This window comes from Heterocephalus glaber, unplaced genomic scaffold (genome assembly GCF_053883595.1).
Source record: "Heterocephalus glaber isolate CG9 unplaced genomic scaffold, H.glaber_assembly_v1.0 deba00001446, whole genome shotgun sequence".
Taxonomy (NCBI): Eukaryota; Metazoa; Chordata; class Mammalia; order Rodentia; family Bathyergidae; genus Heterocephalus; species Heterocephalus glaber.
In genome coordinates this window covers 1501633-1529009 of record NW_028258298.1, presented here as the reverse complement: position 1 = coordinate 1529009, position 27377 = coordinate 1501633, and the positions used below count along the sequence as shown (strand labels likewise).

At 43.8% G+C, this 27377-nt stretch overlaps 2 protein-coding genes across 6 annotated transcripts; one reads left to right on the top strand and one right to left on the bottom strand.

Moving 5' to 3' along the window:
* Nucleotides 1-107: 107 nt before the first annotated feature.
* Nucleotides 108-21474, top strand: Vps26b (VPS26 retromer complex component B). Its single transcript, XM_004862672.4, has 6 exons — nucleotides 108-330; nucleotides 10137-10293; nucleotides 13862-14026; nucleotides 16664-16839; nucleotides 18510-18652; nucleotides 19079-21474. The coding sequence occupies exons 1-6, from the start codon at nucleotides 108-110 to the stop codon at nucleotides 19223-19225; spliced, it is 1011 nt and encodes a 336-aa protein (XP_004862729.1). The 3' UTR covers nucleotides 19226-21474.
* Nucleotides 21475-21914: 440 nt separating this feature from the next.
* Nucleotides 21915-27338, bottom strand: Thyn1 (thymocyte nuclear protein 1). 5 transcript variants are annotated; one of them, XM_087214268.1, is made up of 7 exons: nucleotides 27003-27337; nucleotides 26806-26858; nucleotides 24945-25126; nucleotides 23950-24018; nucleotides 23586-23678; nucleotides 22900-22995; nucleotides 21915-22558 (listed from the first exon to the last, which is right to left on the bottom strand). In XM_087214268.1, the coding sequence occupies exons 3-7, from the start codon at nucleotides 24990-24992 to the stop codon at nucleotides 22250-22252; spliced, it is 615 nt and encodes a 204-aa protein (XP_087070394.1). In that variant the 5' UTR covers nucleotides 24993-25126; nucleotides 26806-26858; nucleotides 27003-27337; the 3' UTR covers nucleotides 21915-22249. The 5 variants fall into 5 exon arrangements, with proteins under 5 accessions (XP_087070394.1, XP_004862727.1, XP_004862726.1 ...); XM_004862670.4 differs by lacking the exon at nucleotides 26806-26858 and having other exon boundaries at nucleotides 21915-22115; nucleotides 22408-22558; nucleotides 27003-27334; XM_004862669.4 differs by lacking the exon at nucleotides 26806-26858 and having other exon boundaries at nucleotides 27003-27335.
* Nucleotides 27339-27377: the final 39 nt, after the last annotated feature.

The following is a 27377-nucleotide window of genomic DNA, read 5'->3' as shown; positions in this document are numbered from 1 at the left end:
GGCCAGCGCGCTCCCGCAGGGCCCTCGTCCCCCTTCCCTAGGGCAGCGCGCGCCTGGAGGCAGGAGCCGACCTCGGGGAGCCCGGCCCCACCCGGCCTGGCGGAGCAATGAGCTTCTTCGGCTTCGGGCAGAGCGTGGAGGTGGAGATCCTGCTGAACGATGCGGAGAGTAGGAAGCGAGCGGAGCACAAGACGGAGGACGGGAAGAAGGAGAAGTATTTCCTTTTCTACGACGGGGAGACCGTCTCCGGGAAGGTGAGCCTCGCGCTAAAGAACCCCAACAAGCGGCTGGAGCACCAGGGCATCAAGATCGAATTCATTGGGCAGATTGGTGAGTCGACCCCGGGAGCTCCCCTCCCCCTGCGCCTTCCGCCGGACGGAGCCTGAGCCAGGGGCGGGGGAGAAAGCAGCAGGGTGTTTGAGGGCCCAGCTCCGGCCAGGCCCATCATGGTCTCTAGTCAACTACAGTCCGAGGCCTAAGGTTCAAGCCCCAAGTTCTGCCTGTGGGCGACTCCCCCTGCGTTACCGTCTTCCCTGCCAAAAGTGACAGCGCACTCACTGCCAGGAAGGTGGGGACAGTCAGGGCAGGAGGGGGAGCCCCACTGTGCGACCCGAGGAACACCTGGACCCTGGGTATCCCCATTGTGTCCTCAGGGCGCTCGAAGCTCTGCTTCTTGCCCACAGGATTTCAGAGCCAAGTGCTCCAGCCATAGCCTGCAGGTGGGTTTGTTAGCAGGGACTGCACCTCCACACTGGCTTGCCATCTTTAGTCATCTACAGCTGTCAGAGTTAAGCTGTGCCCCCACCCACGCACTTTTTCTCTTTAAATGTGTCCGTGAGAGGGTTCACCAGTTGTCTTATCTCTGAACTACCTATCCTATACTTGTCTTTAAAAGAAGGCCTATAAGCTTCTGCCTCGTTCTGTCTGCCTAAACTGCATTTCTCAAACTGTTATTAGACTGCTAGTCTTCAGTCGTCTCATTTTCTCCCTAAAGACAAAGAAGTGGTGTTTCTAAAACCGCAATAAATGATCAGTATTTCTCAATGCTCCATACAATTTTCAAACACAGTTATTAATCATTAGACCTAGACAGCAAGGGGCAGTAACAACAATAAGGGAGCTGCCTGCCACGAGTGGGTTATCTCCAATTCAGAGATTGTTTGGATACTTGTACGTTTCCAGAACACTCAGGTACTTCTAAAATTAATCATTTTTGCCATGAGGTCAAAAGAGCTCACAATAAATACGAAGTGGGCTACAGACACCTCTCCAGGGAATCCATACCTTGTACTCCACACAGTGTATATGACAGTTTTTGGAGACTTCCTTAGGAGTGGTTACTAAACTCTCATATCCTGAGAGTTCAGCAGAGCATTTGTTCTCTCCCTTTTGTAGGGGCAGGAAACACTGAGACACAGGTGGGAGGAACTCTAGCAGAAGAAGTCCTGGCAAGCTGTCCTTGCAGTCTGCTGTTCAGCCTCGAACATCTTTGCCTCTGGTGCTTAAGAAAATGAAGTCAGGTTGAAAACTGGCTGATCGTATAGGAAGCTTTCTATTGTTATTTTAAAGGCAGAATGTGAGAGGCCTGCTACTGTACTAGAAAAGGGGCTGGAGAATAGGTTTCATGCCTTCTGCTTTTCTGCTTCTGGCTTAGATGGTAGGGTTTCTCAATAGCAGTGGTGTTGACACTTGGGGCCTGGTAGGGCTTTGTTGTAAGGTTTTTAGCAACATCACCAGTCTGTACCAACCAGGTGCCAGTGGCACCCCTGAGTGGTGACCACAAAATTGTCCGGTTATATTGCTGTATGTAACCTGAAGGATAAAATCAGCCTTAGTAAAGAACCACGAGTTACATGAGGTAAATCAAAAATGTTTAATGTTAAATGTAATACATGAAGTAGTTGAGAAATCTCTGTTTACTGAGAATTGGTATTTTCAGATAGGAGTTTTAAAGTTACTACATCGATTCTTTGGCTCCATGATAGCAACATATGCAGGCATGTTTAGTCTGTTTTATTCCATCACTCCCAAGTGGTGGTACTTTGCCAATATGTGGAAGGTAAAGCGGAATATCCCTTGAGCCAGGCAATAAAAAATGAGCCATTCTAAAGGAATTCCTCTGGTCTAAATGAAAAGGGGTTGAGGGAGGTGTTTGCTGTATGTGCCTCACCTGGTCTCTTGACCACCTCTTTAATTCCAAGACATCATCCTTACTGAATTTTCTCAAAACCTTTTGTTGCTTCTGCTGCTAACTCTTCCTAGACCCTTGGTCACTCTGGGCCAAGTTAGCCATGAGATTTTCGGAAAGTTAGGCCTCTTGATGGGCCTCAAGTTTCTCAGCTATAAAGCAAGGATAATAAAATCACCTGGTGATTGTTTATTTTGAGCACAGCAGGGAATCTTGTCTTCCATGCTTTATAGAGGGTTCTTTTCAAAAATGATAGTAGTTGACATAGCAATGTTTTCGTTTCACAACTTCTATTGTAGTCACTGACTTACTGTTTTCCCTTTACACCTCTCATTACCTGCGCCAAGTAAGATTTTCCTGTGTACTTAGAGGAAGTGCACATTTTAGCTCTCTGCTTTTAAGTTCTTGCTTCTGCCATGTGACCCCATCACACCTGGTGTTGCGTACTGAGCCAGTCCCAGCTGTGTGCTTACATTGTCAATTATGCATGATTCCATAAGAGAAGAGAAGTAGATTAATATGCAGGCATGGTTCTTATTATTGGCCTTTGGGATCCCCTGCTTTTCTTTTCTATTTTTTGTTGCTGGAAATTTAGGAATTGAATCCAAACCGTTGCACTGAGCTACACTCCCAACTCTTTAAAAAATTGTTTGAGACGAGGTTTTGCTTGAGTTGATAAGTTGCTCAGGCTGAGCTCTTAACAGTCCTCCTGCCTCAGCTTCCCAGAGTGCTGGGATTACAGACTTGTGACACCATGATCTGCGGGGATGTGTTTCTTGATGAAGAGCAAGACATAAGAAAAGCCTTTCTGGTTAAGTTTGATATAAAAGGGAGTTTATATTCCTAAAACTGAGGGCACAAAGTTACTTTCCTTAGAAAGATAGTTATTTTTCTGTTTTTATCGTCTTGGTTCCCCCCAGAAGCAGGGGATGAAGCATTGTGTCACACACCAAAGACAGTCATTACAGTCAGACCTCAGGGTGATGAAGCAAGACTGCTGGGTAACCTCGCTGAAGTTGCGGTCTTGTGGTTTTCTCCTTCATTGCATTCTTTGTGTATCAAGTGGGTGGAACTTCCGATATGTTCTCAGGTCTGGTTGTGTATGGGTGACCTAGCAGGGTAAGAAAGTTACAGTACGTCATTGAGCTCTGTCTTCCTTCATCACTGATTTTGGATGAGGGTTTTGGAGAAAGTGACACTTTTTTCCCCATCCCTTCTCATTCTGTATTTCTAGCTGCCTCCTGGACATGTCCACCTGGATACACCCCAGCTAGCTGTCTCAGTGATGCATCCAGACAACCATCCCCAGCCCTTCCACACACACCCCAGTCCTTCTGCCCCACCCTGCTGCTTCTCCTGTTTCTCCACTGTGGCCTATGTCATCTGTGGCAGTTCAGCCCTAGAAATCTAGGTGTTATCTTTGGGTCTTCACATATTCAGGTGGCTTCTAATTTTTGGTCCTCTGCAACAGCTCTGTAATAGATCTTTTTTCACCCTTACTGAGGATTGAACCTAGGCCCTGTGCATGCTAGGCAAGTGCTCCATCACTGAGCAATATCCTCAGCCCTTTTTTAAAATTTTGAGGGTCTTACCAAGTTCCCCCGGCTGGCCTTGAACTTGTGATACTCCTGCCTCAGCCTTCTGAGCAGCTGGGATTTCATGCACACGCCACCATGCAGAGCTTTTCTGTATAGATCTTAAAATCTGCATTGGTTTTCCATTCTCTGTTCTGCTCCCTTTATTATGCACCCCCTACTTGACCTTCCTACCTTTTTCCTCTCCTTCACATTATCATCTGTAAGGTTGAACTTTCTAAAAGGCCATTCTAAGATTGTCAGTCTGCTCCTTAAAGTTCTTAGCAACTCCCTATTGGTTCGAAGCAAACTCTGAGCTGACCCCTACTTCTCTCTTCAGATTCATCTCTCCCTAACCCTTTTCCTCAACACAGCCTGTTCCTTCCAGAATTTTGGTCTCTTCCCTTTGTATATGAACATCTTTTCGAAAAGTATGCTCTTAGATGCACGCTGTCACTCATCCTTCAGAGCCCAGCTAACATCACTTCCATGGTGAACCCTTCCCTTACTACCCCAGCCCAGGCACTTTCTGTAGTGTTCTTCAGAGGCCTCATCAATACCTCTTCTCAAGCAGGATTTGGTTTTATTTATCTCCTTCTGAAAACTAAGGACTGCCTTCCACCATCTTGTCTCAGTGGCTAGTGCATACCAGTAGAAATTACTCAGTATACTGTATTTGTTAACTGGAAACATCCATCAGATCTAAGACTTTCCAGAAGGCATTTATGGATTTTTTTTTCTCATCTTCTAGAGTTATTTTAACATGTTCCTGCTGCCTTGAATCACCGGTGGTTCATACGTGACTGCCCCATCGGGCAGCATGGGACAGTCACACTAGGAGATACAAGCTGCTTGATGGGGTGGTCATGCTGTGCCACAGCCTGCTTATGAATGTGTTAATGCGAAAATGGGAGAGTCCAAGTTTGCTTTTCTGTTTACCATTAATTGGCTGGACTTTCTACATGTGCTTGCAGCTTAATCAAGGCCACTGAGAACTCTGATGATTCATGACTGGCGTGCACCCACCAGGGCTGCATCCTCACTGAGGTAACTGGGATAAAAAAGTGCTGAAGCTAATATCAGTTCACTTACTTTTGCATCTTTCTTTTAGTACTGAGGATTCAAACCATTTACACTGAGCTACATCCCCGCCTTTTTCTGTTTTTCTTATTTTTGAGACAAGCTCTCACTAAATCACTGTGTTGTCCAAAGTGGACTTGAACTTGCAGTCCTCCTGCCTCAGCAACCCAGAGTGCTAGAATTACAGGTGGGTACCACCAGGCCCAACCGCATCTTTCTTTCACACATTCCTTTGCCACATTGAGGCTGATCTCTACATATGAGAAAATAGCTGTCAGACCTATGGTCTACCTGCCTCTGATGTTACAGTATGAAAATGGCCACTGAGTACAATAAGAACTTATTTATTTGCCTAGGTTGTATATGTTTTGTTATCTTCAACCAGTTTTTGAACAGCATTAGTATCCTCCCTGTACCTAGCAAACTTTTTTGATGGCTTTCTCTGTCTAACAAGCCAGCAGAGGAATCTGCCAGGTCAGGCCTGTGGGATAGTAAGGTCTAAGACCTAGTCACATTAGAGCAGGTGTGCTCTAATGGCCTACATTTTTAGAAAGATCCAGTAGAGTACCAAGGGAAGAACTGACTTGTTAGAAGTGTAAGAAACCATTTCCAACAAGAATCCTTTGGAGAACATTGGTAAAAGATGTAAGGCAGGGCCAGGGATGTAGCTCTGTGGCACCATGCCTGCCTGACAAGCACGAGGTCCTGAGTTTGATACCCGGTACCAAGAGAAAAAAAAGACTAATGGGTGACTAATTGCAGTTAAAGAAACCCATTAGAATTAGGTCAGACTTCCAGAGGAGGGAAGACATAAACATCCCTGTACTTGAAAGCCAAAGAGATATTTATCTAGATCTTTAAAAAGTTTTTAGTGAACCAACAATACCAATCAGACCAGTACTTCCAAAATTTCCAGAGACTTTCGGTTTTAATTCAGTACCCCTTGGTATACTAAGTGAAAGGCATGTTGAGATTAAAGACATTGATCCTGGCCTACTGATGAGTTGCCAACAGGGTTTAGAAGGGAGCTACACATCACAGAGCTGAGGAGGTGCAATCCAGAGGTATGGCTGCTCCCATGGGTTTATAGGAGCCAGGAGAGATGAGCAGGCCATGTAAAATGTGGATCTTGACCAGACTGCCAGCCAGCAAGTGGGCTGGGGAAATCAGATAAAGAGGCAGCTCTGCTGATTCCTGTTTCTTCCAAGACCAACATGAAGCCTGGACTATGTATGACCCCATCCCAGCAGCAAGTTCCAGCCTGTGATGCAAAGCTGGCTCAATTTCCTTCAAAGTGGGAACCTCATTTCTTGGCTGTTGGTGTCAGGTTTTGCCATAAAACATCCGGAATGAAACAGTTATTTCCTTCTTTTGGACTGAGAAGGAAACTGAAGATAGAGAAGTTACCTTCAAAACATAAAAATTAAACCAATCAGTTCCTATTTTCTAATTGGAAATGTGTGGTCTCTGAGGGCTTTGGTTGTTGGGAGGAATTAGAGATGAGTGGTGGTTTCTTTGGGATGGAATAGAGCTAGTTCATGGTCTCTTAGGACCCAGACTTCTTGGATTCTGTCTTTTAAGTTATGCAAGATGATCCACCAACAGATGAACGGATAAAGAAAATGTGGTATTTACACACAGTAGAGTACTACTCTTCCATAAAGAAAGATAAACTTGAATCATTTATAGGAAAATGGATGCACCTTGAGACTATCATGTAAGTGAAATAAATCAGACACACAAGCTTAAATATTGCATTGTTTCTCTTATATGAGAAACCTGAAGTACAAACAGAGTAAAATAAAAGAGAATAGGAAGTAGGAAGCTAGATTTTTATCAAATGGGAAAGGCATCAAGAGATGGAGGGAGGAGGGGGGAGGGAAGGGAAAAGGAATTGATATGTGTCATGTGCATGTACGAACTCCACAAGTGGAGTGTAAACATTATGTATTGCAAATGTACTAATAAAAAACAATGGGATGAGGAGCAAGACATGGGAGGCAGAAAGGAGGGAAGGGAAAAGGGATGAAAAACAATTGATGTATAATATACATGTTCCAGTTCTCCACAAGGAATGTAAATATGATATGCTACAAACATATACCAGTAAGAAAAGACAATAGGAAAAAGGAGTTACAAAGTCCTATCTTGTTATCTTTGTCTCCCCCAAACAGTATATTTCCTTAAATATGGAGCCACAAATCATTTAACTGAATAAGGAAATTCTCTTACTGTGACAAATACTTTTCATGACGCCTAATTCCATTAAAATCAGAATGAAAACATTAAAAAAGTTAGGCAAGATGAAACCAATCTTTCTAACATGTAGCAAAGTAGGGCTACTGTTTCTGCTGCTTTTGCTCACAGCATTTGCAAAAACATTGCAAATGGTTTACTAATTGTGAACTTAAAAGGCCAGTTTAGCCCCACTCAGACCACACACTGTATGACATCTGATGCAGAAGCTGATGTTTTTTACAGGAGGAAAAGTATCTGGGAGAATGTGGTGCCATGCACGAAAGAACTTAGCCTGTCCAAGTGCCCTGTTGTGACAGGCAGAGCATTACAGCACTGTTGCTGGGGTGCTCAAATACTGGCAGCCTCAGTGCTCTCTGAATTGTCTCTGTTTTGTTTATTTCTCATGTTGCCTTCTGGCTGTGTGATCACATTTGTGTATTTTTCCATCCTTCTCTTCTTGACCCTGGTATTTTTCACTTAAAGTTCATGGCCATTGAGGCTTTTCTCTGCCTTTCTCTGATTTCTGGAATGAAGGAACAGGGGCACAAGACTCCCAAGTTAGGTATTCAGTTCTCACATAGCCAGCACTGTTATCCAGGGCTCATGTGGCAAGTATGAGTAGAGGAGCCCTGTCACTGGGGCTGGCCAAGCTGTTTCTACACTAGCCCTGCATTTCCTTATGTGACTGGGCAGAACAGAGATTGAATTGCTTACTTTTCCCCTACAGAGCTTGGAATTGTCATTATCCCTTTAGCAGAAGCCATTTAGTGTTAGAGAAAGTGTATTCATAATAAAAGATAGATCAAAGTATGACAATGGAGGGCCAGGGATTTAGCTCATTGGCACCACACCTGCCTCGCAAATGCTAGGTCCTGAGTTGGATATACGGTACCAGAGAAAAAGCAAAAAACTATGCTGCATTATTGGGCCAGGGATTTAGCTCAGTGGTGCCGTGCCTGCCCGGCAAGCACAAGGTCCTGAGTTCCATCCCCAGTAACGGAAAAAAAGTGACAATGGAGTAAATCAGCCACAAAACCTAACCACATAATACACTGTGAATACATATAGAAGTAGCATCACTAGTGTGGGATTATCTATACCACTGCCACCTTCATGAGTTGATAATTTTTTTAGTGCTGGGATTGAATCCAGGACCTAGCACATACCAAGTAAATGTTCTAGCACTGAGCTATACTGCCAGCCCAAGTTGGATAAATCTCATGCCACACCCTACTCTGCTGGCTCCCTGTGGAACAGCCATGTCAAGGGAAACTCCTAGACCAGGAAGAGGGGAGTTTGTTCTCCAGCTAAAAACCACATTCTAAATTTTTTTTCTTTCTGTGGATGGTTGGTCCCTTAGGGCAGGGCTGAACACTGTGTTGACCCTGAGGAAGCAGATTGGGTTTCTTAGGCCCAAGAAGACTTTGATCATACTCAAGGCTCAGATCTTGTGCTGTCCAGCCTAGACACAGAGCTAAAATGCAGCTTTCTCTGGATGCCCCTAATGCTCAAGTCCTCTTGAGAAAGATGGGCTCTCACCCCCTGGGGAGACCAAGAACTAGGCCTTATTTGCAGTTGTCCCAGAGACTACTCTCTGTATGAAGACCCAGCTCTCTCTCCCCATGTAGCAAACCACAGAAGCATCAAGAGTGCTCTTCCTGCTCCATTTCCCACCTCACCAACCCTGCTGCAGGTTGTAGCCTGGCTTAGCACTTGAACCTAGGAATATCTGAGGGGTGGTGGCTTGAACTATCATGTGGCTATATATCATCACAGACAGAATTAAATGTTCAACCAGTATGAGCCCAACTACAGGGGCCCTCCAGGAAGCCAGGGTTATGGGCTTCATCTTTATAGAGGACCATCAGTCCAAACTGGGAAAGAAAGATACAGCAAAACTTAAATAGCTGAATGCAAGCAGGCATAAAACAGGACAAATAATGGCATGCGCTTATCACAAAGAAAAAATGTTTCCAGAAGAGGATGAATTTAGTGCAATGCTTCTCAAAGTGTGGTACCACCACACCCTGGGAACTTGCTAGAAAGATACATTTCCAGGCCCCACCCCAGACCCTGAGTCAAAAACAGCCCTCCAGAGGATGCTGATGCATGTGAAGTTTGAGGACTGCTGACCCAGATGAGTGAAATAACATGAAAGCATCCATGTCAGATATCACATGCCTGCCTTTCTTAGTGACAGCAGCAGCTAGTGGCTTTATTGATTATTTGCCATCTACTAGTTACTGTCCTAAATCTTTTACCTGCATTACCTCCTCTACTTCTCATTATAGCAGGTTATAGACAGATATAGTTCAGAGGAGGCCTGCTCTAATCACAGCCCTGCAGCCAACTCTGTGGCTCCAAGCCAGTCCTATAACTATGCCACACCTCAGTTTCCTTCTCTCTTAAATGGGCAATAGGGCCTGACCTAGCTGTCTTGCAAGATTACTAAAGGATGATACAATTAAACACTGACATTTATCCTTTCAAAAGTTAGAAATGTTAAAATGATAATCTACTTTGATATTGGGTCCTTTGAGGTATGTATCCTTCAGAGCTGCTAACTGAGGCCGGCTGAGCTGTTTCCCCTGTTTCTATCCTTCCTTACTTTTGAGTAGGGGGCAAAGTTACTGGATTGCTACCTGGAGCAACATCCTAGAGACGATTATATTGGGTTCTCCTTTTGCCACAGAATTTCACTTTACAAAACGTATGAATCACCTAGCCATTATGACACACCTGTAGTCCTAGCAATTTGGGAGGCTGAGACAGAAGGATCACTTGAGCCCAGCTCAAGGCCAGCAGGGTAGCATAATGAGACCCCCTACCAACACCAACAATACAAGATGGAAGAGTCTTTGGAAAGGAGGGAGAGAGAGAGAGACTAGTGTCTGGGATATGCAGTAAAGAGGCAGGGGTCAGGGAAAAAGTCCAAAAACAAAGCTGGAAGGGAGCTATTAGGGAGGTCCTTCTGAAGGGTGGTGCCTCTGGCTGGAGCACCCTCACTAGGCCCCTGTAGCCTGGATCTGATAGAAGACGTGTTGCTCTCTTTCCAGAACTCTATTATGACCGTGGGAATCACCATGAGTTTGTGTCCCTGGTAAAGGACTTGGCTCGGCCTGGAGAGATCACCCAGTCTCAGGCCTTCGACTTTGAATTCACCCACGTGGAGAAGCCGTATGAGTCCTACACAGGGCAGAATGTAAAGCTACGGTGAGTTGTCCCTGCACCTTCTCCACTGTCCCAGAATCTGTCCAGTGTGAGCGAGGACCTGAGGCTGTCCCCGCTCCTGAAGATCTTTATATGAGAAGGAGGAGTTCTGTGGTGTGCTGGTAAATGTTTAATAGTGGGCTTTTTGGGGCAGAGCCCCCTGATTTGTAGCATGTGTGTGTTTCTGTTGTGTAAGTACACTGTGGCCAGTTTCCAAATGCTACTTGTGTGTTCCGGAATGCAGATGTGGGGCGATAGCATTACTGTCACGCACGGACTGGGTGTGCATTCCCTCACAAGCAAAGAGCATCATAGATTGTAGGACAGTCAGTAAGAACCACTGAGTTTAAACTGGGCATGGTGGTGCACACTTGTAATCCCAGCAGGGCTGGGGATTTAGCTCAGCGGTTTCGCCGCCTGCTGCGAAAGTGCAAGGACCCGAGTTCGGTCCCCGGTACCAAAGAAAAAAAAAAAAAAAGAGAATTGAGAACTTGTAATCCCAGCACTTGGGAGACTGAGGCAGGAGGATCTTGGATCGCCCTGAGTTCGAGGCCAACTTGGACTACACAGTGAATTCAAGGGCAGCCTGAAGTACATAGCCAGACCCTGTCTCAAAAAACCCAAACAAAAAAAAGGAGCATTGAGTTTTTAGTGTATATTACCTTGGTTTTAATACAATTAACTTAATGTAATTAATTTTAAATAATAGCTGTATTTAATAACTAGGTCATAAAATTCTTGAAACTTTGAGCATCAGCTTTGGTAACTGAGCTGGCCCCAACACACCCTCGGCTGAGTGTCAGGAGATACTGACCACTCATCTAGTTCTACTGTACAACAGCAATGTGACCTTGAGCTCCTTAACTCAGCTTTCTCACTTGAAAAATGGGTACTGTATTTAGATTCTAATTTTAGATCTGCCTTCTCCATCTTTTGGGGTTGATAAGAAAATAAAATGCAACACAGTATAATGAAGTCTTTAAAAATTATGCCTATGCATGCCCTTGTTTATAGCAGTACAGTTTATAATTTCAAAATCTTGGAAACAGCCTATATGCTCTTCCACAGATGAATGGATAAAGAAAATGTAGTATTTTATATACAATGGAGTACTACTCTATCATAAAGAAAGATAAACTTGAGGCATTTGTAGGTAAATGGATTCACCTTGAGATCTTAATGTTAAGTGAAATAAATCAGACAGACAAGCTTCAGTATCACATGGTTTCTCTTATATGAGAAACTCAAAATATAAAGAGCAAAATAAAAGATAGATAATAGGAAATAGGGAGTTCTTTTTCAAGTGGGAAGAAAAACAAGAGAGGGAGGGGAAGAGGAAAGGGATTACAAAAAAGAATTGAAGAAACAAAAGGCCCTGGTTATATCCCCAGTACCCCCCCCCACACACACACACACAAAGAAAAAAAAGAAGGCCACTAGATTTGGTACCTGGGAGGCCACATATTTCTTTTTCCTTTCAGAAGAGCAGTTTCTATTGGGTGGATGGTGGTTGGTAGTGGCTGTTGAAGAAGCTGCAGCTGTTGGTATAGTACCTGTCATGTGACAGCTATCTCTGAAGAAAGGCAAGTGAACCTGTGGCAGGTCGAGGTATGGCCTGTAGAAAATTTTGGAGTGAGTTTGAGACTTTTTGTAAGCTCAAAGGAAGACAGTATTAGCTGTAAAGAGACTGAATATTTTGGGAAAATTTGAAAAGTAGAAGAATCAAGGTCCTACATCAGGATTAGAATCACTTGGGAAGCTTTAAAAACTATTAAGTCCCTCAACAGAGCAATTAAATGTTTATATTCCTGGGCATCAGGATTTTCCAGTTCTCTTCTCCCCTTGCCTCAGTTGATTCTAATGTGTGTTCAGGATGAGAGCATTTGTGCCAGGTCTTAAGGAAGGAATGCTGTTGAAAAGGGTAGGTTGATAAAGGTGTAGAGACATGTTTAGACCCTAAGTAAGAAATAGCAAAAGGAAAGAGGCAGAGAATTAAGAATCTTGAGTTGGAAGGCCTTTCTTTTCTTACTAAAAAGTAGTATCTTCCACAGACAGGGAAACAGGCATGGAACCTGAGCAATTAGAAAAAGTTTAGGGACAAATGTCTTGGCCAATGTGACAGACATTACTAAGGTAAATAAAAAGGATTGCCAAGGAGCAGTCAGTGCCATAGAGTATAGTAACCTACATGTGTAGTTGATGTGGCTAGAATATCTTTATAATTTCTCCACTAACACTTAAACCAGGCAGTAGAGATTATCTAAAAATTATTTAGAAGAAAATATAAAGGGATATTTTCTCCATCATTGAGCATTAGCATAGTGTTACATAAGGTGACAGGAATGCTGGGGGAAGGCGGTGCTGAGGTTGGTGGCCATAGAGCTTGGGCTCATTAAAGGTCAAGAACTATGTCTCTGTCTTCTTTGTAACCTGACCCCTGCTACTGCAGACTCCTCTTTCCAAGGCTGAGCCAGACAATTCTTTGCTATTCACATTCAGTTTCTGTTGCTTTACATAAAGACTTTCTCTTTTTGGAGTACATTTTTCCTTTGCCCACATCACTGGATTGGGGTATCTCAATCAGCACTTCTATGTGTTCTAATTTTTCTGTTATTTGACCATCTCCCATTCCCATGACAGTGTATCTTATCCATGCTATGTCTAACATAGTGCTCAGCATAGTAGAATTTACTGAAGGAACAGCTATTTAATTTCTCCATTGCCTATCAGTGAACATTTTTCAACTCCCTCTTTTAACTGTGAGGGAGTTGAAAAATGTTCATTGATCACATGTTGTTTGGATAGGCTCTTGTGTATTAATCAGCTTTCCCATCATTGGGACAAAATACCCTACACCCAAAATGTAAGGGTTTATTTTGGCTCACAGTTTCCAGTGGGTTCAGTCCCTGGTAGGCAGATTTCAAGACAGAAATGACACAGTGAAAGGGCATAGCAGAGGAAAGCTGCACACACCACTGTGGCCAGAAAGCAATGAGAGAGGAAGAGGGCAGGAATACACCCCTCTAGTCACACCCTCAGTGATCTGCCTCTTTTGCTCAAGCCCCACCTCCTAACAGCATATTCAGGTATAAACTTATCAGGGGCTTAATCTACTGACAAGTATAGTACCCCATAATCCAGTTACCTTCCCAAAGCCCCACCTCTGAATACATGAGGTTTGGGGGGAAAATTTTAGATCTAAACCTTAGTACCCTACACTCAAAAAGGCAGAAGTTGAAGAAATGAAATCTTCATATACCTACATGGTTATAATGGTAAGGTCTAAGCATAGTATGTTTTTGGAATACATTGCAGAGAAATAAGTTTTAGTGCAAGGGATTTGGGAAGAGGTTTCAGTCTCCCTGGAATTATAATTGCAAAATTTTGTTTATATGTACATATGTGTAGTTTTTTTCTGAGAAATGGGTTCATAAGTCCTTAAAGGTATGCAAATCCCTAGAAGATTAAGAATCACTGTCAGGGGCTCTCTGAAGTGGGTCAGTTTGCTGCCTATATTGAGGTGGCTCTGGAGAGTAGGAGTATTCATTCATGACAGCTGCATCTTCCACAGCTATTTCCTCCGGGCCACCATTAGCCGCCGCCTCAACGATGTTGTCAAGGAGATGGACATTGTGGTGCACACACTGAGCACGTACCCAGAGCTGAATTCATCCATCAAAATGGAGGTTGGGATTGAGGACTGCCTGCACATTGAGTTTGAGTACAATAAATCCAAGTAAGTGTCCCAGGCCCCTTGGTGGTGGTGTAGTTACTTAAGGAGGTTAAGACAGAACCTGATCTGGATGCAGAGTGATGGAAACCCATGGTTTCACTGTGTCCTGATGACATGCTCTGGGAGAAGACCACAGAATAATACAGCAAATATATGTATTAGGGTAGTTTCAGTAAATGGAGCCGGAAATACTTAAACTGCACTGTATATATAAACTACACTCTAAATTAAGATGTTACATTTAATTTAAATAAGATGTTTAAAGTAAACATCCTAACATGCCTTTTCAAAGCCAAGCTAAGCTAAATTTAAGATTATTTGTTTTGGAATCTAGGTACAGCTATTTCCTTCTGTAAATGAGGTCAATCACAAAACACAATTCCATTATCATCTGTTTCCTCTTTGTCTTTAGCAATCAAAGTGAGGAAACCAAACACTGGCAGTGGTTTGCTGCTTTCTCCCTGAACTAAAATGAATTGTGTCAAAGAACACCTGATGCATTTTATAAAGATCTTAAAATAACTTCATTTTAGTTGGCAAGTTGATAAACTATATATATTTACATTGTGTTTACTCTTGGAATGTGAAAATATTTAATTGCTTTTAAATCAAAACTTTCTGGCAATCTTAACAGTTTAAATGGCATCTTTCTTTTGACTATAGTATGTTCCCCAAAATGTTTAGAAATCAAATATCCACAAGAAAAAGTGACATTTATTCATAGAGAGCTTTTTTAAAAAAATCACAAAGTCTGTAGTTACCATTCTCACTATAGTATGCACACCCCACTTCCCCCCAGGCCCATTGTCCATCAGAGCCTGGGGTAGTAGGAGTTGAGTCAGATGCTTTGCCTTTGAGAGAGTTAGGAACATACTTGAATTGTGGAATAGTGACGAATTTAAGGTATACCTCTCCTTCCGTGCCCTCTGACCTGGAACCCAGTAGGTACCCTATAACATGACCAGTGCAACCTGGAACCAGCCTACTTGGCCTGGCCTCCTTAGAGCAGGGGTTGAGGTGCTGGGAAGGCAGTCAATCTGGGCCTGGCATGGGAACAAGCTTCTTCTCAATCTTGGGGCTCTGTGTGGTCCTCCCCAGCAGTGCCCCAGCCACCTTGTGAAGGCAGTAGCCAGCAGCAGTGCCACCTGTAACAGCTCAGAATAGCCATTTGGTATATATAAGACCGAGAGGAAGTAAAGAATTAAGTGTTATGTACATGTACCAACTCCCCATGATGAATGTAATCATTATGTACTACAAATATGTACTAATAAGAAATGTTTTAAAAGTATATTCAAGACCAAATTTAGTGTAAAAGAGTGCTTTAGAGAGTCAGTCACATGTAGTTAAGCAGATATTTCCCAACTGTTGCTTTCTGTTCATGACAGACTACACTGTGTGAGAATACATGATTTATATATAGTAGAAAGGACCTAGGACCTCAGATCAGGCCCTATTCTGCCATTAGGAAGTATGGCCAAGGTTAGTAGGTACTAACATTTTTGCACCTCAGTTTCTTACCTGAAAAATGGGCATGAACCAGGTCAGTGGGTTTCAAACACACAGAGAAAGTGTAATATGAAGGAGACGCCACAGGTTGTGTCTCACATAGGTGTACTTCTGTGTAAGATTTTGTTTAGAATAAAGAAATGTTTCTTTTACAAAAGTTTAGCAAACCTTAGAGTCCCTGGTCACTAAGTACCCCTGTGGGATGCTGCCAGCAGCCTCCTGCTGCTCTCACAAGTGTGCTGAGGTAAGGGACTCAATGCCTGCAACTCCTCCTGACAGATTGCAAGCAGAAGGGCCTGTGAAATAGCAGGGATCACCTAGTCCTGGAAACAGTCACCTGGACTCACCTCTGTCTTTGCCCTTTACTCTCTTCCTAGTTAGATGACTGTTCTATTCCAACTTTCATTTTCTCACCTGTCCTGTAAGGAGGCTAAATTCTGAATTCCCTGCCAGCATTCATGCCCCATGAGTCTGAGCTCCAGGTTTGAAGAGTTTGTCTTTCTGTCATGCCTGATAGATTACCAGTACTACTGACTGATCCAAAGTGAAAAACTTGAAGGGTTAGAAAGTCTTACTGCAATGTGATTAAAGTGCTAATAGCTCCCAGACTACAAGCCAGGAGAGCAAAGCCCAGAGGGCAGGCATTGAGGCAGAGGGGACTTCCTCATTTCACACAAATATTCTTGCCTGGTCTGCCCAGCCCCGGGCAAACAGTAGTGTTTGCTGTGAACCATCAAGGCTCGGCTCCCAAATGACATTATGTGAAGATCAGAGAGGAAGGGAGAGACCTGGTTCATGCATGTGTGGGATTGGCCTCCTGTACATTAGAAGGACACATTTTAAAAGAACATACAAAAGTTCAGGAGGTATATGCCGAGAAGATAGAGCAGATGAACAATTATGAACGGGTGAAGCATCATGTAGGATCAACATCCTTTGAGTTGGAAGAGTGGAAGTTACTTAGATTTAGGTAAAGAACACATTGCAGCACAGTGGTGAGGATGAGAAGACAGTGAATGTGCACTGTGACTATGCCTTCCACCAACGTCCAAGGCTGGGGCGCTGTGCTTTCCACTGAAACACAACGGTCAGCTCTTGCACCAATATCTTGTTTCTACTTTCTTTTCTCAGATACCACTTGAAAGACGTCATTGTAGGGAAGATATACTTCCTGCTGGTGAGAATCAAAATCAAGCACATGGAGATAGACATCATCAAAAGGGAAACGACAGGCACTGGCCCCAATGTTTACCACGAGAATGACACCATAGCCAAGTACGAAATCATGGATGGGGCGCCAGTGCGGGGTAAGCCTCCTGGCACAGGGCCTGGGCCACTACTCCTTTGCACCCAGGCCCGGTACAGAATTTGGAAGGGCTTGATGGATATGTTGCAGTAAGATGTGCTATTGACCTGTGATTTCTTAATCTAATTGTCCACCGTGGGTATCAATAAGGTGGAAGAGAGAGGCTGAGTCTGTGGAATTTCAGGCTCCTACCCTATCTTCCTCCAGAACAGCTCCGCGTTGACCTCATTTGCAAACAGTCTGAACATCTTACTCCTTTTTCTTCTTGACATTCTGACATTCTTTGCCGCTTGAGGCAAGAGTTTCACACATGGTAGTTATTTTTTTTACTTAGTTTTACCTCTGATAAAATTTATTTTTCTTTTTATGGCATGGAGGATTGAACCCAGACCTCATGTATGATAGAGAAGTGCGCTACCCCTGAGCAGTACTCCCAGAATCTAGCTCTGGTAAAATGACTCACTCTCTGACTCAGTCACTGGGTGTCCAAGAGCACTACTACACAGGCTGGCCCACACTGCCAGGTACTGCAGAGGGCACTGGGAACCCAGTGGAAATGGTCCTTCCCAACTTCCACGGAACTCGTACTGGGTGAGTGGATGTGAGAGCCCTTTGAGACTTGGGTACTTGTCTGATTATTTAGGAGTAGCATTTGTTTATGTTCTTCATTGCTTCTAGCCATCAAGGATGAAGACTATCTCTCCTCACTTTGAAGTGCTTGGTACTTCCGAGGTTGTTTTCAATGTATTCTCAGACTGTTGCATATGAAAGGAGGATTGTCACAAATTCAGTGTCCTGAAGCACTGGGGACACCCTCAGATTCTTTGGTGCCACTGTGCCAGCCCTTTAGGAGTTAGGACTGAGCTCTCCTGATGCACTCTGATGTCCTATTTTTTTGACCATATTTGCAAGTAGAGTCAACTGACATGTTTCTTACACAGATGAAATGGGGCACTGAACAGCAGATAATTAAAAGATCTTTTATATTTAGCTTTTAGACTATATTATGGGTCTGTCCTTTCTCAGTAGAATTACTGCCCTAATTTTGTTCCTTTCGCAATAGGAAAGACACAGTGCTAAAGCTGGAAGGACCTAAAATACTGGGCAGTGGGATTCTGTAATTTTCCATATGAGAAAATTAAAGTCCAAAAAAAGCAACAGATTTACTCAGAAGTCATACAGCTGCTTAGTGGAGAGTGGGCCAGAATCAGTATTTTCTGTTTTCCAGGCCACCACACCATTAGAGTCGGGATATATTTTTGGGGCATACACTAGGATGGAGGGAGGGGGCATCGCATTTGCTGGGTGGCATGGCAAAGGAGCTGGGGTTTTAACAACTGCCTCTTGGAAATCCATGAACTAGAAACATTATATGTAATCAAAAGATGCTGAATCATTTCCCAGCACCATTCACACCTGTTCTTTACTGTTTTCTGCACGGGGATGCTGAGAGAACATTCAAGAGCCATAGAAGACTGAAATGGAACTGGGAGTCACATTTTTGCCCTGGGCAACAGAATGCAACTTCCCAAATGGCAGAAGCATTTGCATACTATCCTATGTCATGCTCAGCAGGCATCTTACCTGCTGTCAACAGGGAGGGACTTGGTAGGAGGAACAGTGAGTCACTTTGTCCCTTGCCCTGATCTCACTTCACCTTGCCTCTTACAGGAGAATCTATCCCGATCCGGCTCTTCCTGGCAGGGTACGAGCTCACACCCACGATGCGGGACATAAACAAGAAGTTCTCCGTGCGCTATTACCTCAACCTGGTGCTGATTGATGAGGAGGAGCGGCGCTACTTCAAGCAGCAGGTGCGATGCCTCCTCTGGGCCCTTTGGTGCCCTCAGGACAGAACAGAAAGGCCATCATTCCTGTGCAGGATCAGGCTTTATTTTTGATAGAAAAAACAGAATGGTATAAGGGAGAGAGCTGCTAAGGCTCTATACCACTAATTATTTTACCAAGAGGTGGTGACATTAGGCTACCTAGAATCCCATAGCAGAAATGAGTTTCCACTTAATACCCAGAGTCTGCTTGCTTTCTCAGGCCTACCTCCTGCAATCACCCTGCCCCCTGGCCCACAGCGGGCACAGGAGGTACTGACACCCACTGCTTCACTGAGAGATAAGCAGAGGAGGTTCTTGCACAAGATTCCCGAGGACAGAAGTAGAAACCTCTGGAGAAATCCCTGAACCTCCCTCTCAGGTGTCAAATTGCCCCCTCTCCTAATTCTGCAGGAAGTGGTGTTATGGCGGAAGGGCGACATTGTACGGAAGAGCATGTCCCACCAGGCAGCCATTGCCTCTCAGCGCTTCGAGGGCACAGCCTCCCTGGGTGAGGTGCGGACCCCCAGCCAGCTATCTGACAACAACAGCAGGCAGTAGGCCACTGGGCCAGGAAGCTGCGGGGCTTCCCCCCAGCACCCACATCTACCAAACACCAGCAGCTGAGAGAGGGGAAGGATGGTGTGAGGCTCAGCTGACCATTATTTGCAACCTGAAAACAAATCATGTTTTTGACTTAAATTCTTTTCTCTGAAGAACTAAAGGGGCTTGGGTTGGGAAGCAGTCTCCTTGGGATTCTGCAGCGGATGCGAGGATAGGGAGAGGAAGCATCATGGAAGCTAGTTCTGGGGAAGAAGAGCCCTCCTCCTGAGCTGCTTTTGTGTCTCAGAGGAGACCCAGGGCCATGCAGCCTTGGCTTCTGGCTCTGAGTTTCTTGACATAGGATCTGAGCAGGTCCCTGGGATTTGGAGCGGCCAGCAGGGCCCTAGGCAGTCACATTTCATACTCCCCTTGGCCATCCCTGAGGTAGTCCCAAGAGGAGAGGCCCTGTCCTGTCCTAAATGGGGTGGAGGGACCTCAAGATCAGGAAGCTACCTCTCTGGGAGTCTCGGACATGATGCTTTGGAGTTTCCACAGTCATCTTCTCTCTGGCCTGTCACTGCTGGGACCCAGGTGCCTGCCTTCCCCACCTGCTGTGGCTTGTCACGAACATCCCAGGACAGAAGCTGATGGAACAGCTGGGGGCTGACTGGCTCCTCATCCAAGAGAGCTACCTGGGTCCAGAAAAGCCCTGGGGTCAGTGTCATGCATGGATGGCGAAGAGGTTCAGCCACTAAGGAAGGAGGACTCAAGCATGGCAACTGTCTCCCTTTGAGTTTGACTCTACTTGGTAGTCTGAGGTCTGGGCCCTTCTAGGGTATTACTGTAAGTAATCCAGCAAGCTCCAAGCAAGAGCTTCTGTTCTCTTTAAGATGTTCTGGGAAGGGGCCAGGATTCTTTTCCTCCCTAAGACTGGACCCTTCTTCACTCCTTGTCTCCCATTTAATTTCTAGGAATTAGGGCTTGGTTTTAAGCACTTGTAAATTTTGTCCTTACCCCTACTTTAAACCTGTTCACCTCTCTACCTGTAAGTTATGGGAGGGAGATGGGAACCCCAGCAGAGGATTCAATTACCACAATTTCCAGATAATTTTGCTTGCCAAATTACATCTCATTTTCAGCAGTTCACCCCATTTAGGACCACTGATTTTTTTATTGTTTAAAAATATGAAAACTTTTGCAGATGTTATTACACTAGAGGACAGTTTTCCCTTGTTGCTCTGTGCTTGGGCCTATACTGTAGTAGTATTTACTATCTTTTCTGCCTCATCTGGGAGGAATTACTCTATTGGCTCCCTTCCCTTTATACAAAGCCCAATCAGACCCACTGGCCAGTCGGTACAGTATCTGGTCCTTTCAAGTTTTTGGTAATTTGGAAAGTAGAAGTATTGGTTCCTGTCTCCTGTTTCAGTTAGTGTAGAAAATGGAGACTTCTCTTTTCATCAGAAATCAGGGCAAGCCTGGGCCTTCCCTGGGCCAGCTCCTGGATCAGAGTGAGACTGGAGTGAAAGACACTTGAGGGATACATGTATTTGATTGGGAGCAGCAGATCCAAGGTAAATTTGTTCCCCTGTGCCAGACCTGGAGTTCAAGTGCGACACACAATCCCAGTGGAGCAGGGTCAGCCATCCAACTGCCCTTGGACTACCAAGGCTGGAACTTAATACATCCATGAAAGGCAGGTTCTGTGTCCTTTTTTCATAGCAAGAGAATGGGCTCCAGTGTGCCTCCTTTTTTTTGGTATTGGGGATCAAACTTGGGACCTTCTGCTTGCGAGGCAGGCACCGGCACCACTGAGCTAAATCCCAGGCCCTGGCATACCTCCTTTTAATAGGCAGTGTTCTAACTAGAAAGCGTTTGTCAGTTCCTCTGCCTCCCAACTGACAACAGAAATTCATTTCCCAACTTTCCTAACATCTTTTCTTCTTGGAGAACTAGAAGGTAGAATTTGCTTTGATTATCTCAGGAGCTGTGAACAAGCCAGGTCTTTTTTTCTGACTATCCCTGTTCTTTCTCCTCTATCAACTGTGAAAGTGAGGGGGAGGGTCCTGCCCCTTCCTTTAAGGTCCTCAGACCTAGGAGCACGTTAGGTACTAAACCAAACAGTGCAACCTGTAAACAAGCAGCTGCAGTGTTTACATGTTTCTTAATGTGTTGTCTTTTCAATAGCTGTATTTTAAAAAAACACTTGTTTTAATGATCTAATTAAAGGACACCCTGTGGCTTTGGAGGCATCATGCCGTGGTTCACCAGGGTCTGTGGTCTCTTCTGTCTAACACTGTTCCACCTCTGCCATTCAAGGCAAGGCAGACACCCACTGTGACTGCAACACAGCACATTCTCTGAGTAGACAGCCCGCAGTGAACAATGACAAGCACTTTATTAACCACCTGTCATAGACAAGTGCGTGCCTGAGAAGTAAATTCAGGTTTTACCCGTCAACTTGTTTTGAAACCACGCATGGCTTAAACTGAACTCTGTGGGGCCCAGAGGACTTAAGGGGCAGGTGAGAAAGGCTGGTATATTGAAAGACCAAAAGTTAGGTTCAGTGGTTGTTACAACTACTAGCAATGGTAAAGGTAAAGTGCCCTGCATCTTCTAAGCAGCAAAAGAAGCCAGCCTGGAGGTAAGAGATCTACAGTGGCATATTCACCACATCCAGTGCACTTCAAAAAAAACACTTTCCAACTTTTAATATTAAATCTTTTATTGAAAAAAGTACACAAAACCACCTGTGTACATAGTCCAGGTAACATAGTCCCAGGTAACATTACAAGCAAGCCTTCTCAGGCTTTCTTTTTCTCTCATAAAAGCTTGCCTTCATTCCAGCAATAGTGCCTCAGTTAATTTGGTTCCTTTTCTTCCAGGCTCAAAATAAAATCAAACTCTTCTACCAAAAAGGGAAAAAGGAAGAATTAGGTCTTATGTGTCCTTTTGCACAGGAGGAGTTAATGCCAAGCACTGGTGGATACTATACATGTTACGAAAGCGGAAGTTATTCATTCATACACTAAGGGTATCTTACTAAGTACCAAGCACTGATAGGCACTGGTCCCATAATAATAGGCAACTCAGGATACCTGCCCCCCCCCCGTGTGTGATAGGTGAGGGAACTTTACTCAGGTTTAATGTCATGCCCTTATTAATCACATAAGAAGTGAATTCACAGGACCCACTCTTACCTTGGGTAAGGGACTGAACTGAGAGTCTCTGGCGAGTGAAGAGAGCCATGTTTTTTAAGGGACCCCCAGTAGCTTTGTGAGCTTGGTGATAGGTTTTAAGCTCAGCTAGGGAGATGAAACGCTTCATTATCCGAACAAATTGTACATCCACCTGTGTGATAACAGAGTATGAGACAGACAGAAGTATCCAGCCAGACTCTGCCCACTGGTTTTTTTGTTTAAAAGATGGGTGCACTATGTTGCCCAGCTTGGCCTCCTGCTTTATCTTCCAAAGTAGCCAGGACTACAGGCATACACCATCACAACTGGCTGCTGTGTTTTTATTGCTTGCAGGAGGCTACCATGACAGAGCTGTCAATATTCTATTCTAATCTCCAAAACTTCATCAGACTAAGAGCTGTGCTATGTTCCTTGACCTAACAGCACCCCGTACCCATTTCTCTTTGTATATTTACCCCCTCTTTTGAAATAGGAAGAATAGGCAGTCTTTACCATAAACCATTTGGGGTTGTCCTCTTTGCTAGAAGGGTCATAATGGGGATTGTTTTCCTCAAACTGTGTGTGGTCTGGGTAAGCCTCCTTTACAATCTGTAATGAAACCAAAAGTCTCTGTTCATTGGCCGCACAGTCAGCCCTGTCCTCAGCTCTGCATAGTTACGATGTTTACCAAGCAGATGTTTGTCATCACTGTAGTCAGTCTAAAACATCTGGCTTCTCACCCTACATACTCAACCCCACTGGCCTTGCTGTAGTCACCCTTGGCTCAGATATTTGGAAATACACAGCCTAAACCAAACACAATTAGGAAATCAACCTTGTTTTTATCAGCATGTTCTAAAACTAAATGCTAAGTTAGTTATTATTGGCACTGTACAATTAATAATTTTATCCCAGCACCTTTTGGCTTGAAGGAACTACCATCTGGCCTATTTTTCAATGAGAGACTAAGGCTTAGGAATGAAGAAAAGTATGTGCTGGGGCGCCTGAAGTGAAAGGCTGCCTTATCTAGTTCTTATCATATAGGAAAAGGCCAGGGCAGTTTTTCATCTATTCTGTGATGGGAGTGTGGGAGGAGGGTATTTCTTTTTTGTTACCTATTTAAGGTATACTCCATTAAATTTACATGAATAAATCTTCCTGGAAGGAGAGGGATACAGACCAAAACCTGTCCGCCTAACCTTAATAAGTCCCACGATGCCTGGCTCTTTGCAGTTGCTATGGTAGAAGAAGGCTTCATCCTCCAGCTTCATGGCTCTAAGGAAGTTCCGAGCCTGTCCCGGGGGGAACAACAGAAACCTCTTCAAGCCATAAGAAAGTCTCTCTCTTGCTGAGACTCCCAGACATATACCAGTGCACTGGCCAGAATCGGGCCACTTGCAGATTTCATATTGTCAGAGTAAGTAAGGTATTTTTGAAAACATTTTCAGGTTAGGGTTCTGGAAAAAGCAATCTTAGACAAGAGGTTCTGCTACTAAGTCACGAGGGAAAGTGGGGCATTTACCTTACCCTAGGCCTCATGGGCCCTGCCACTCATCCTCTTACCTGGTAGTTTCGAACACCATCCCAGGATGCTGTCTGCTTGGGCTGTGCTTTGAGATCCTCAATGCTAAACTAGGCAAAAAGAAATAAAGTCATTCACTCCACAATCCTTGGGCGGTCAGTAAGCATATACGGAAGTAGACAGGTGCCTCAACAACTGAGGTGCTATGGGCTATATTGAAAATCTGTAGTTTATTGAGAAGTATTCCATGTAGCCACATGTTATATGAAAATAAGCCTTATTATCTTGTTATCTTTACTAAGAGCATTGGTTGAATAGATAATTCATACAAGAGAGTAATATACTGGTTTCCTGTACTTCACTTATTAAAGTATTACATACTTCATTGTAGAAGTTCATTTTTTCTACTCATACTTTCTCCAGGCTACTAAAATTGGTATACATTCATTCCCTGGATATATAACAACTCTTGGGAGGGTGATACCTAGAAGCATGACAAATAATAAAAGCAAGCTAAGATTGAGGTTGGCAAATTACAGCCAACAGGCCAAATCTAACCCTTTGCCTAATTCTGTAATAAAGTTTTACTTGAACACAACCACACCTGTTTGTTTATGGATACTTCTTACTACATAAGCAGAAATAAAACAGATGGAGACCCAAAAGCCTACAGTATTATTTCATTCTGTCCCTTTGAAAAGTTTGCCAACCCATGCTAAAATACAGGAGCCACAAAACAGATACATGTTAAACATGTCACTTTGAAAATCTGAAACCTGAAGCTCTGGATTTGGATTTCAGGTTTTTGGATTAGTGATGCTCCACCTGTAAAGTCTATGCATATATTACACAATTTGAAGGTCTGAAGCATTTCAGATAAGGGACATTCAACCTACAGTTAGTCATAAATCCAGCTGATTTTACTCATTTTTAACCTTTTCCTATCCTTCAAAAAAGAACAGCTGGTGATAGAATCCTATGGTTACCTTTCAGTTTTTAAAAATAGCATGGAAGGATTAGAGACAAACAGTCTAACCTTCACATCTACACCTTTCTCTAATCGGCTCTCTGGTTCTGACTTCATCAACCAGTAGTTGCTTAGATTTTTCCCATAGTTTTTTGAGTCTGATGTTGTCTGTGGACTGAAGTTCTCCACTTGAGCTGATGTTTCATCTGAGTTCTCAGTTTTGGTGCGTTTTCTTGATAGCCCTTTCTTGTCTGCAAATGGAAAAGGAAAAGAGCTATCATATTTGCTAGAGGTAATACTTTATTATAGACAAGCTTACCCTTTGACATCATAACTGGATTCAAATCCTGGGTCCTACCAGTGCTAACTACAGCACCTTAGTCTTATACATAAGAAACTTCAGGTTGTCTGTAAAAACTGGATGAGAATGCCTTCCTTACAGGCTATCTTCCAAGTAATCTAGTTAGTAAGATAAGAACATCTTTTGAGTTAAGTATAAAGCACCTTGGTGGTAGTGTTTCCTTCCCTCATTTTTTCTTCTTTGCCTTTACTCAAGCTACTTTTTTCCACTGAGGAAATGAGTACTTGAGAGTTGTTTGTGATGAAATGAGAATACAAACAAAAGGCTTAGAAAATGCCTGGCATTATAATAAATGGCCAGTAAACATTATCATCATCTTAAGACTTCTTTCCCTCTTGTTCACTGTACTTCATGCTTGCCTCCTTTCTGCTTCCTGAAGATGCCAAGAGAAGTTGGAAAAATTAGTTCATCCAGGACCTTGTAGACATAAAAAAACCTGGAATTTATCCTAAGAGAATTGGAAAAAAATGTAGCTGGAACATAATGGGCACTTAATAGCTAACAGTTATTAAGTTCATGGTAATGTGACAGGCTTCAAGCTGTGTTATTCTAACCCTAACTTGGTTAATGTACATAATCTTTGAAATATATTCTTCAGCTGGAAAATGTGTTCCACATCACAATCCAGTAATGGTAGAATCAAGGTAAAAAAGGTCAGGACCTGTTACTTGGGTCTGTCTGAATCTACACTTAACAAGTGTACTCAGAATTTAAGTTTCTGCATCAGTTGTCATTGAATATCACGGATACCTTCCTTATTTTTTTCCCATCAGTCTCTTAAGAGTTAACAGGCATACTGCAAACATGTGTTTGTAGTCAATCTGGAGCCCTCCCCATTCCTGAAAGACATACTTGCTTTACCTTCCCATGTCTTTATTCCTGCTCTTCATCCACTTAAAATGCCATTCACTTTGTCAAAAAGACATCACATTTCTGATTACTACAAGTTAGACCGTGGAAAGCTTTCCCTTTCAAGACAGCTCAAATCCCATTTCGTTCTCATTGCTTTCCCTGCAATTTCTCCCTCCTCTGGTACCTCCAACTATACAGTTGCCAGGATCCTCTTACACCTGTTTGCAATTTCTCTTAGAGATGGAACTCTTTATTTTTTCACCTTCCAGTTAATTATTCTAACAAATTATTTAACTGATACATAAAAATTACACTAATGGTCTATCGTGATGTTGGGTATGTATTCATTGTGTAATGTTTAAATCATTGTAAACATACTTCCGTGTATCTGTTCTAAATGCTAAAAACATTCAAAATCTTTTCTTTTTGAAATATATTGTACAGTGTCTTTATAGCCATCCTACTGTGCAGTAGCATATCAAAACTTCTTGTTTCTATCTAACTTCGTATGCACTGATCAACCTTTCCCCATCCATTCCTGTTCCCTGAACCCCTTGGCCTCTGATAACCATCATTCTACTCAACTTTTGTGAGATAAACTGTTTTAGACTCCACGCATGAGATCTTGAGACGCTTGTCGTTTTGTGCCTCGCTTACTAACAATCTCCAGTTGCATCTATGTTGTTGCAAAGGAACTACAGTACTGTATATCTTTACCTTGGTACGTGTCACCCTGTAGCGCCAATGTCCTTACTGCTTAATAGCTCTTGCTGGAATGACAAGCGAGAGACTGGGGAGAACCTTAGTGAGAAGTGTAAAGAAGGTGGAGGGTATGAGGGGGCTAGCATTCATTACAAGTGAACTCCAAAGGCTTTCACCACGAGCAAGGAGAGGATATGAACAGGGCCACTCACCTAGGCCAGCAGCCCCAGCCAGCCTCTTCCAGGGTCTTGGCATGGTCTGTCTGCAGCGCGTGAGGTGAGAAAGATTCTGGAATCGATGAGGAAATACAAGAAGCACCTCTACCACCCTCCAAAACCTGAGCGGAGCAAGCTGAAGGACAGCGAGGAAGGCCAGAGGGGTTCAGCTTTGGAAGAACAGACTGCAGCGCTTAATTAAACCTCTCAATTCCTTCCTCCCGCGACCCGCACAATTCCTTTTCCCAGAGCCTCCACCTAGGCTCTCCCTAGTTGTTGACTACTCTCACCCACTCGCCGCGCTGCGGGGGCGGTAGCCTGCGGCGCATGCCCAGGGGCACGCGGAAGGCGTGCCTGCGGCTCCGCGCGGGG

Coding starts and splice junctions, on each gene's coding strand:
- Vps26b (XM_004862672.4), top strand. CDS start 108: ATGAGCTTCTTCGGCTTCGGGCAGAGCGTGGAGGTGGAGATCCTGCTG. Junction 10,294..13,861: donor GGGCAGAATGTAAAGCTACG/GTGAGTTGTCCC, acceptor CATCTTCCACAG/CTATTTCCTCCGGGCCACCA. Junction 18,653..19,078: donor GGCGCTACTTCAAGCAGCAG/GTGCGATGCCTC, acceptor CTAATTCTGCAG/GAAGTGGTGTTATGGCGGAA.
- Thyn1 (XM_004862669.4), bottom strand. CDS start 27,045: ATGCCAAGACCCTGGAAGAGGCTGGCTGGGGCTGCTGGCCTAG. Junction 25,127..27,002: donor GGCTGGGGCTGCTGGCCTAG/GTGAGTGGCCCT, acceptor TTCCATTTGCAG/ACAAGAAAGGGCTATCAAGA. Junction 22,559..22,899: donor ACAACCCCAAATGGTTTATG/GTAAAGACTGCC, acceptor GTTATCACACAG/GTGGATGTACAATTTGTTCG.